Source organism: Protomyctophum bolini (genome assembly GCF_963924005.1).
Source record: "Protomyctophum bolini genome assembly, chromosome: 10".
Taxonomy (NCBI): Eukaryota; Metazoa; Chordata; class Actinopteri; order Myctophiformes; family Myctophidae; genus Protomyctophum; species Protomyctophum bolini.
The window spans coordinates 13,274,337-13,285,800 of NC_137871.1; the positions used below are offsets into that span (position 1 = coordinate 13,274,337).

The following is an 11,464-nucleotide window of genomic DNA, read 5'->3' on the forward strand; positions in this document are numbered from 1 at the left end:
GTTACATTTTATCTCTTCACAACCTTGAAATTGAGACAACATGGACTGTGTAAATGCACATCCATTGATTACTGGCTGAGTGAAATCAAGAGGTTCTGTCGAGGACTGGCTGAATTCTCCACTTATACCATATATCAGTTCTTTGACAGGGGTCTCCCAGTGGTTTGTACACTGTGGCCTCCTCCTTTTTTCAGCTCTCTTTGTCGAAAATAGCGAATTGCCAACTAACAACACGTTGCATTGCGACACATTGTGAGCTTGTAATCATCTGCTATTTCTCTGTGAGATGTTGAGATGAAATGCGCTATTATTATTATTGTCCAATTCTTGTGTTCTTGTTCTTATAGGTCATGCCCAGCATACAGTAGTAACGCTGCAGCTCATGTGGTTAAGTGACAGTAGTGGTAATGTGCAGTCTGTCATGGTAGGATGACATGACAGGAGATGTAATCAAATCTAGATTACAGTCCATTATGGTATGGACTATATATTTACCGCAATGGTTGATATGTGTGTAGGGTGGCACAGTGGTTAGTAGTACATTGCCTCACAGCAAGAAGGTCATGGTTTTAAATCCGATAAGAAATGGAGCTTGCAGGTTTTCCTGGAGTTCTTGTGGGCTATTTCCTAGAGGTGCCAAAAAGATTTCAAAAATCACACCCGTGTGAAGTGAGTGGTGCAACTTCGTGTGGTGGTTTCCAGACCCACAGGAACGCACCCAGGGTGCCGACCCGGTTCCGGCGAGCCACCCCATGTCCGAAACGGTAGAGAAATGACAAAGTTACCGTGCAATGGGTCCCTCTACTGTACCCTCTACTGTACTGTACTGTACTGTACTGTACTGTACTGTACTGTACTGTACTGTACTGTACTGTACTGTACTGGCACACCCGAAAGCATCATATATACAGTTATGTGCGTGTGTGTTTGTGTGTGCGTTAGGTTGCGCACAGGTGGTGAAAAACAACCATGTTGTTTTCGTGCTCATACCCAGGCAGCCAGCTACCCAGCCACCCACACACATAGCTCTGCACCACTCAAAAAAGGGACATACTCAAGACACTGGCCTAGGAGGTGCTGCCTTTAGGGCTGCCCTGCCCATTATATCCAATATAATATAGTTATGATCGGTCATGCAGAGGAGGAATTTACCAGCAGAAACCTACAAAGTTTTTTTTAATTGATTTTTAATTAACTCCAGTAGGTCGATGTTACAGTTGCTTTGAGTCATAGTCTAGCACGTTGCTCCTGTGTGCAGTGTGCGTTCTTTCTACGTGGTCTGTTTCTCATAGGAGGGCTGTGGACACTTCAGAAACCAGTCTACCCCCCTTTAAGTATTTGTGCATCTGAAAATATTGTTGTGCCATTGTTTTCTGTTTGCTGCTATCTTTTCCAGAGTTCAAAATATTCTGCCACTTTATACTGTTTTCTTTTTACTACCTCTTTTAATTGGATTTAAAAATCCCTTTATATAATAGGTTCATTTTGCACTTGTCTTAATGCTGTGTCTTAATGCTCAATGTTTTGTGTAAAGCACTTTAGATTGGCCTTGTGTTGAAATGTACTTCACAAATAAACTTGCCTTTTGCCTATTGAAATAGGCAACTGCAAATTAAATACCTAATTATGGTGCATAATTAAAGTGCAGTGTTTAGAATTAGACATAATACCTGATAATGAAAATAAAAGTGCATACATAAATGTTTAGAATTTCACAAAAACGATCAAATAACTGAGTCTCCTTTACATTCCCTATGGACCTTACAAGAGTGCTGTAGTAAATGCCAAACAAACCATCCCAGGCCAGGACATAAACCCAGTTCCCCATCTTAACTTATAAGTGCATGACCGCTGCTATTTTTGGTTACTTCTTGGTAACTTGTAACCTGGTATCCTTTTGTGTTTACAAAATGTAGAAAATACAACTGTCAAAAGTTTTTTAACCTATGAGATGTTTTTGCTCAGTCATTTCGTTAAACAGTGGAAATAGCAGATCTACCAGCTTGTAGATCGGCTACCCACAATGGTTTTTTAAACTCTTTTACATCTTAAGAATAAGATCATAGTACATTATTCATTTTGATTATCGGTCATTGCCTGTAATGTCTTTGCACATAACGTATTTGTCACAACTGCCCCTTGCAAATGCTGTTTACAAAGCCTAAAAGACAAACAGAAATGAGATCTTTATGTTCCAAAACACAATTAAATTGTCAATGGCAATTATTTGTATGACAATTAATCGTCAAGTAAAATGTCACGATCGCGACAGCTTTATGACGGAGCTTGACACGGGCCAGCCTGTGACAGACAGTACAGCTTGTCTGCATTGCATGCCCGTGGCCATATTTCACTCCTGGCTGCTTTGTGCTGGTGCTACAGGCCATGTATCAGTCAGTGACATCAGACATCCAGTGCCCAGGCAGCCATAAATAAAGCCACACTGTAACAGAGATCAGCGTGTTGCAGAACAGATTAGAGCGCTTTCTGTGCTGCTGCTGTTGTGGCCGCAGGTCAGCACAATGCCTGCTCCCTACGGTGGTCTGTAGGGCTGTCACCATTACACATTTTAAGCTGACCATTAATTGTCACACAATTAATTGCGATTAACGATTTATGTGTGTCTTTGCACAAAGTGTCGAAGGCTTGTAGATCTACTATTTTTTCTAAAAATCTACATGGAAATTAGTGACTATTATGCAAAAAGAATTGCGATTATCTGATATGGTGATTATGTAATAATTGTGACAGGTCTTGTGATCTTTGTGTTTCTTTTTACCACTTTCAAACTGGCATCCATATGTTGGGCATTATATTGCGAAAATAAATTGCAGATCTACACAGTAAGCTCGATCGCAGCGTGTCACATCACAATGCTTTTAGAACCGCAGAACAAAGTGTATAGGGCTTAAGGTGGTTAAACGAAAAGGAGGCCAGAAAATAAGAAACAGGAAAGAAGCCATATGTAGATATTTACGGTGCCGAGGTTCACAATTGTTTTGAGTCCCAAACTGAGGACGTAAAATAACTCAATAATGAAAATACTATAGTGGGAGGAGTACAGTGTGCTTGCGATACGTTTCAGCTGCGCCGTTATAATCTCCCCTGTCACACAATATAAACAAATGCGCAAAGCAGTGCATCTATATGTATTGTCCTACCTCCCATCTATCCATCAATGTCAAAACAATCTAGTTTGAAGTGCATGATAGCAAAGCAGTATTTGATGGCTGCGTCTCATTATAATATTGGCTGTCACATCAGAGAGACGTGCAATAACACAAGGCACTGTGTTTTGATATCACTCGTATACAAAGAAACTCAAAGCCATGCAGTGTGACATCTGTCTTTGTGCTAGTCGCTCTTGTTTTGAGCCGGTGTTTTCAGGAAAGCCTTCTGATATTCGTCTCCTGTTTTGTGCGTGTGTGCATGTAATGACACACACACACACACACACACACACACACACACACACACACACACACACACACACACACACACAGCAGCAGCACGCACATACCGGTAGGCAATAGGGAAAAAAAACATCGTCGGCATGACACTTCAAACAAAGCTTTTGTCTGCTGCCTGACAGCTATTCCTCTCCCCTCCCCCTCCCCTTCTCCTCCTCTTCCTCATTATCCCCCTCACTCCCCCCCCCCCCCCCACACACACACACACACACACACACACACACACACACACACACACACCTCTTCATATCTACAGTGTGTCCCCTGCCCCCTCTCCACTACCCCTGTCTTGGCTAATGTACAGCCTAATTCATACTTTGTCACACGATTGTGTCACTCACTGATTCTCAAGCTAACGCAGACTTGGAAATCAGTGTCAATCTCTGTTTTAGGTTCAATAATTACTTTCCTAATTGGGCTGCCTACCTAAGGCAGTCCAATTAAGATTCTCTCTCTCTCTCTCTCTCTCTCTCTCTCTCTCTCTCTCTCTCTCTCTCTCTATCTCTCTTCTAAATACTTTTGGGACAGCAGTCTGGTTATGTGTGGTGTGTTCAGGAAGTGGTTTATTTTACTAGCGGTTTACCAGTAACAACTTGAGAATGTTCCAAGTTAATTTGCCTAAATTTCGCTCTCTCTCGTGTGTGTGTGTGTGTGTGTGTGTGTGTGTGTGTGTGTGTGTGTGTGTGTGTGTGTGTGTGTGTGCAGCAGCTTGGTTGGACCATGTAATGTATAACCTTATTCTGACCAGTGTTTGGGTCTATTCTGTATACGCCTCTTGTGCAGATCCAAATAAAAGAAATCAAATGTGTGTGTGTGTGTGTGTGTGTGTGTGTGTGTTATCAGGGGAGCGCAGCATAGCTCTGCTGAGATTAAATTCCCCGCGTTTACCCTGGCTATCAGCATTACCTCAGCATACACACACGCTTGCAGTACGCACACGCATGCACGGGGCGCTCCGCGTGCGCGCACACACACGCACACACACACACACACACACACACACACACACACACACACACGAAGTGGAGCGAGGGGGAAAATGAAATAAAACTGCCAATGCTACAATTTTATTCAGAGAAAATGTAACAGTATAGTCCCCTACTGATATTACCAGCAAGTGAAATCCCCTTCTGTCTGTCTGTCTGTCTGTCTGTCTGTCTGTCTGTCTGTCTGTCTGTCTGTCTGTCTGTCTGTCTGTCTGTCTGTCACAGTGTGTGTGTGTGTGTGTGTGTGTGTGTGTGTGTGTGTGTGTGTGTGTGTGTGTGTGTGTGTGTGTGTGTTAGTGCGTGCGTGCGTGCCATCTGTGCCATTAGACGACGCACCTGTCAACCATCAGTCCCAACACACAACAGGAATGGCATCTACTGTACTGTACACACTCAGATGCTCACAAACCACATATTTTACATTGTGTCCGCGCGCGCGCACACACACACACACACACACACAACACACAGAAGCACTCACATACACGTAAACATACATCCCTACTGTCAATCACTTTTTCTGTTATTCCCTCCTCTCTACACCTCTCCTCTCTCTCTTTCATCATTATGTTTTTTTCTCTCTTTCCATTTAACCCATTCTGACCGGGCACCCATTTTGGTGTTAGCATCATGTTATGCTTTAGCTATTGAAAAATAGCAGATCTACAAGCTCGTAGCGCGCCACCGAGTGGCGCGCTACGAGCTTGTAGGTCTGCTATTTTTGAAAAATCGAAGAACGACTGACATTTTTAGAATCTGATCTCAGGTCAGAATGGGTTAATCAGACCAATGTGTGTCCAGTGGAAACCTCGTATGAATCTGATCTCAGGTCAGAATGGGTTAAGCCCCCCGAGATGTTGTAATGTTTTTTTTTGTCTCCGTCTCTCTCCATTTCAATTTCATTTCCAATTTTTCACTCCTCTCTCTTTCGCAGGTCCCCCAGTATTTCTCCTTTCATTGCATTTCTCATTTTGATGATAGATTAAATGTTCTTGAAGTCGGGCACGGTCCTGAGGTAGCGAGAAATGAGAATGCAGACAGGGAGAGACAATAGTCTCCGTTCCCTGTTTACTTTTGTTTGAACGTCCTTTTAATGCATTTAACCATCTCTTCTATGGCTTTTAATGTGTCTGATAAACTGTTACTTTGGTCATAATCGCTACCCAAGATGCATACTGAACTAAAGACACACACTTGTGAGATTTGAGTCCTGCATTTTTTCAATAGGGCCATTATACTGTGTGAATAGAAAAATAGAATAGTCTCACCCTTCATTATCATATCCTAAGACTAGCTTCCATTGTCAGTATGTAACAGGTTAAAAGGTAGGAAATAGGAATGGAATGGATGAGCTGCCCTGGTCGGCTTGGCTCGTGAAAATGGGTTCAGTCAAATCCCCATTTAGGGATGCGTTCCAACAGTCGCTTGGCCAGCCAATCACTGGTCTCACTGCAAGAGGAAGAAACAGCAGCAGATAGGGCTGTCATTTAAACCAGAGGTTCTCAAAGTGGGATCCCGGGTCCCCCAGGGGTCCTTGAGGGGGTTCCAGCAGGTCCCCAGCAATGTGTTTTAATATAGCATCAAAACCAGGTGCCGCAACTTTTCATTCTAATTTGTGCACTCAGTGGGTTTGTGAGATTTTCAGTAGGAGGTGATGAATACATTATATTGTTGTATAATAACGCCTTTCACACGCACAATTGGTCATAAATATTCGGATCAAGAATCAGCCCCAGTTGTCTGACTTTGAGACTGGCTAACTAACTTCTCGTCATTCTATTCTGGTCCATTGAATGCGTGCCAAGCTCCAAGGCTAACGCTGTGTATAGAGTTGGACCACACTGAGGGAAGCTGAGGGAATTGCTTTACCAAAAGAATTTGGTAAAGCAATTTGGCGTTTATCAAGAAGGAGTGCCGATAGCCCGTTTCCTCTCTATCTGTGAAGTGCTAGCCAGCAGCGCCGATAATGTCTCCTATATGTGTGTGTTTTGCAGTCATGTCGAGTCGGAGCGCAGTGCCCTGAAGAGGAGAGAGTGGGAGAGGAGGAACCAAGAGGTGCAGCAGGATGAAGACATGTTCTCTACTGGGTTCAACCTATTTGGAGAACCGTATAAGGTAAAGAGGGGCAGGGGGGGATCAGATGGATGTTCTCCTCACACAGGAGTCAGGACTCAAAAGAACAAAGGAAACTCCAATGTGGCCCTGTTAACTATCATTTATTTTCTTGTCGATTATTCTATTGACTTTAACCAAATGAATACCAAATAAAATGTTTTAACATTTGTATATATCAATGAATCGATGCGAAAAACATTTTAACTGACTTTATAATCGACTAAATTGATAGTCTGATGAATGCTTTGTCATTCATCAGTGTCATACAAGTAATGACAAGTAATCTATAGGTTCACAATGCATGGCAATGTTGATACTGTAGCTATAGCTGTATTTTTGCTATTTTGAAAAAAGGAAGACATTTCTGAAGTTCCTTGTTTCATCTTCTCTTTCATTTCCTTTCTCAACATTTCTATGTGTCTCTCTTTCTCTCTCCTCGTTCTATCTCTCTCTCTCTCTGTCTCTATCTGTGTCTGTCTGTCTCTCTCTCTCTGTCTCTCTCTGTCTCTCTCTGTCTCTTTCTCTTCCTTTCTCACTAGTATTCTGTCACTGTCAGTCAGCTATTAGCTAATCCCTCTTCTAATCCTGTTAAAGAGCGTTACGCTGTTAGCAGCTATTTAGGATAGTCTATTCACACTCTCACACATGCACACGCACGCTGAATGAGCGTGCGTGCTCCCACGCACATTCGCACACACTCGCACACACAGGTAGTCATTCCTCCTCCTGCCTCCATTTCCGTTGTTGCTTTTCTGCAAATGTGTTCTGTTCCTCTTCAGCCAGAATATCTTTTATTCATGAAGGCAAGATGGAGAAGGAGATGAGCTAATTTATTCACACCTAACTTTGCTGTGTGTGTGTGTGTGTATGAGAGAAAGAGAGAGAGAGAGAGAGAGAGAGAGAGAGAGAGAGAGAGAGAGTGTGTGTGTGTGTGTGTGTGTGTGTGTGTGTGTGTGTGTGTGTGTGTGTGTGTGTGTGTGTGTGTGTGTGTGTGTGTGTGTGTGTGTGTGGGGGGGGGGGGGTCTGAATATACACATTTGTTGTCCATTTGATCTCCATTACATTTTTAATGGCATTTATCCATAATCAAACCCTAAAAATCCAATATTCTCTGTTGACCAGGTTCTTTACTTGGCTCCCATTGTCCTTCCATCTGCACCAGGGGTTCCCAAACTGTGGTGCTCACTACGCATTGTGTTGTGGCGTGCTGTGAGCTTGTAGAATGGCTATTTTCACTGAACATTCGTCAATTATGACAAGCCCAGCATGGAGATGCTCATGCCGTTCATTATCCCCCCCCTCTCTCTCTCTCTCTCTCTCTCTCTTTCCTTCCCCTCCTGTCTGCACAGACCAGTAAAGGAGATGCCCTGGCCAATCGTGTTCAGAACACGCTGGGCTCTTATGAGGAGATGAAGGACCTTCTGACCAGCCACTCCAACCAGAGTCACCTGGTGGGCATCCCTAAAGGCACCAGCAGCGGTGCACCAAACAGCCTGGAGACCTCCGAGACTTCCACAGCAACCACAACCACAACAGCTGCAGCAACCGCCGGGAGACCAGGAGTGGAATCGCACGCGAGCCAGGCCTTCAGCGAGGGCCAGAGAGGGGGAGGTGAAGGAGGGGACGGGAAGAGGACGGGGGGTTCCTCTAACACCGGCACCTCCATGCAACCGCCTTCGTCGTCTTCCTCGAATGGAGCCGCCGCTGTGTCCCATCAAGGCTCCAAGAAGTCTCGGAGCGCCACCGAGTGGTCCAGGGGAGGACAAGGCCTGGGCGTGGCGACGGCGGGGGCCGGAAGAGGGAAGCTGTCGCTGGACGAGCAGCGGCAGGAGGAACTGTTCAGTTCGCTGAAAGACGAACTGGGCCTAAAGGAAGACTCCAGCCCTTCCTCCTCCTCGTCCTCCTCCTCTTCTTCAGCGAGAAGACATTCGTCGCACCCGTCGAAGTCCCTCCCTCTCCAAGGTGAGCCCACTTTAGATTAGTTTAGGTTAGTTTCAATTGATTTTGGTTTTGAAGCAAACATAAAAAAGGTGTTTAAAGAAAACATTATGCATTTGTTTTTGTAATGATACTTTGTGTAAGTGAGAATATCATAAGCTTGTTCATCATACAGCATATTCATAAATATTATAAGAAAATACAACTTTTTTTGGGGGGGGGGAACTAAAATCATCATCTATTCTAAATTTAAGAAACGCTGTTAGTCGGTCCGATGTCAGAAAGTATCTGATGTCTGTCTGATGTCTGAGGCCTATTTTAGAAAAGTGAATGTTTTTAACTCAGGTCTAAATGGGTTAAACTGCAGGATTCTGCATTAACGTCTCTACACTGGCTATGATCGCTTGAGTCCTAAAGTATTGGAGAGAGTTGTATGCCTATAAAGTCCTACTGTACATGCAGGGCAAATTTCTGTTGTATAGTCTGCCATCATGGCCGTCACTGTAGCCACCTTTTTATAATAACCTCTAAATTTGTCCTTTCATATGAATGTTTTGTCATTATAACGTTGTTCCCGACCTTTACTTTGACAGACGGAGGCCACTTCAGATGCTCCGCCACAGAGAGTGCTCATTTTAAGTCGTCCACCAGCACAGACGGCGGCGTCCATGTTAAATCTTCTCCGTTCGACAATGACACAGCAGGCTCTCACCATTCTTCCTCTTCGCCATTGGCTTCCACCTCCGTTCTGTCCACGCCTACCCCCGGTTTAACCACTCCCACATCGGGGTTAACCACGCCCACGTTTCCTCCCGGTGGCCTGTCGGGGAAGCCAATGGCGGTGCAGCAGAAGCCGACGGCCTACGTTCGGCCAATGGACGGGCAGGACCAGGCACCGAGTGACTCGCCCCAGCTCAAGCCTCCCCTAGTGGCAACAGATGGGTACAGCAGCAGTCAGGGGTACGGAGGAAATGCCGTGAATGGGAAGAATAAATTGCCGAAGTTGAGTCTGAACCACACCGGGGAGGTAGGTCATGAGTTTAACTACAGTTTATTGTGTGTGTGTGTGTGTGTGTGTGTGTGTGTGTGTGTGTGTGTGTGTGTGTGTGTGTGTGTGTGTGTGTGTGTGTGTGTGTGTGTGTGTGTGTGTGTGTGTGTGTGCGTGTGCGTGCGTGCGATACCCAAGCATAAATGGTTTTAACAGCCCAATCCAACGGGACAGCCAAGAGTTTTTAAACAGAGACAAGTACATCGAATCCCATTTACACATATCACAATTAAATTCATATTATTTCATCAAACAGTGTTACCACTGTCGGGGTGTAATTAATAGCGAGTCCTTGATTACACAGTTGACTGTTGACACAGCTGGCTGAATTGTGATGTAAAATGAAGTTAATTATTTCAGACGGTTGGAGGATTTGGCTCCTACCAATCAACCACCTGACGAGTGGAGGATTTGACAGCACCACACGCCTCTGTTCCCCCACAGTCTTCTCTTCTCTTCTCTTCTCTTCTCTTCTCTTCTCTTCTCTTCTCTTCTCTTCTCTTCTCTTCTCTTCTCTTATGGTCTCTTTCTCCTACCTTGAGCACTTTATCCTATTACAATCAGCATGTGTGGTTGCGTCTGTGCGTGTGCGTGCGTGCATGCGTGTTTTGTATGCGCCGTGTGTGTTTCTGTGGCCACTTGCACATCCAAATGAGTTCAAATTGGAGTGAGGAGCAAATGGTGTGGTGGAAAAAGAGAGAGGGAGGTGAGAAAATGCTATTTTTCTTTGCTCAGGGGTGGCATTACAGTCATTTCAGATTTCTTTAAAACAGAAAATATGTTGCTCTCAATCTCACTCTCTCGGTCTCTAAAACCCTCTCTATCTCTCTCTGCCTCTCTCTCTCTCGCTTTCATTTCACTCCTTTTGTTCCCATGAGAAAAAGAGTGAAGATCGCGAGGAGGAAATTGAAAACTGAAGGCAGACCTTTTTTCTTAAATAGTATGAATTTTAAATCACTTCCATGTTCAGTGTCACCTGGCATGACCCTGTGTGTGTGTGTGTGTGTGTGTGTGTGTGTGTGTGTGTGTGTGTGTGTGTGTGTGTGTGTGTGTACGTGTACGTGTTCTCATTTACACTGAGTGGTGGTGGAAGCTTTCTGTAAACGCTATAGCATTTTTGATTAGATTATTGATTAGCCATTTGGTCTGAGATAATGCATGTATGTGTTTACGTGCATGCGTGTGCGTGTGCGTGCGTGCGTGCATGTGTGTGCCTGTTTGTTTGCGTTTGTGAGAAAGAGAGAAACACCATTAGATAGCCAGCTTGGTGTAGCTATCTCTAGACACACGGACACACACACTAAGGGCCCTACCTTGCGCCATCTTAAATGTGTTCAACTAGCCGATCTACATCGATGCGTTGTGAGGTTGCATTGTCTATTTGAACTATTCAAAAATGTTTTTCAAAAATAGTAAACGGGGCCTAAGGCTGTATGGGCTGTACACAACTTGTACGCCGAATTTAATTGGTAAAATTCAATGTTTAATGTGAATGACTATTTTGTTTTAAGGTCTACACTCTTCTACAGTATGAAACGTTGTGGCAAACTAATTAATATAAGTGTGTCAGTGATGATTTAGACTAGTCAACAGTGTAATATGACTTTCTAATAACAATCCATTAGAACAGTGGGAAAAACAGGGGGAAACATCATAAACCAACACATGTGCTGTTAGGAAGATTTGTGAACTGTTGCGACAAAATAAGGTTAGCCAATGGAATACAACCACCACAATGGAATACAACCACCCGCTGGACCTTGCACATGTAAACCGAGCTGCTACCTTTAAACACATCTTAAATCTGAGTTTTTCTGTATACTATTTAGTCCTGAGAAGAAATGCTGCTTTTTGTCCCAAAGTGACTGCAAAACAACGCTTTTCAAAAAAGCTTTATACCCTGTATA

The 11,464-nt window shown here is 44.0% G+C and overlaps 1 protein-coding gene across 1 annotated transcript in view; it reads left to right on the forward strand.

Annotated features, from left to right (window-relative positions):
• Positions 1-11,464, forward strand: part of aff2 (AF4/FMR2 family, member 2) — a 110,479-nt gene that overhangs the window by 21,122 nt on the left and 77,893 nt on the right. Inside the window, exons 2-4 of the mRNA XM_080774565.1 lie at positions 6,451-6,571; positions 7,921-8,533; positions 9,103-9,536. Coding sequence (XP_080630691.1) covers positions 6,451-6,571; positions 7,921-8,533; positions 9,103-9,536 — 1,168 coding nt within the window. The remainder of the gene's footprint in view (positions 1-6,450; positions 6,572-7,920; positions 8,534-9,102; positions 9,537-11,464) is intronic.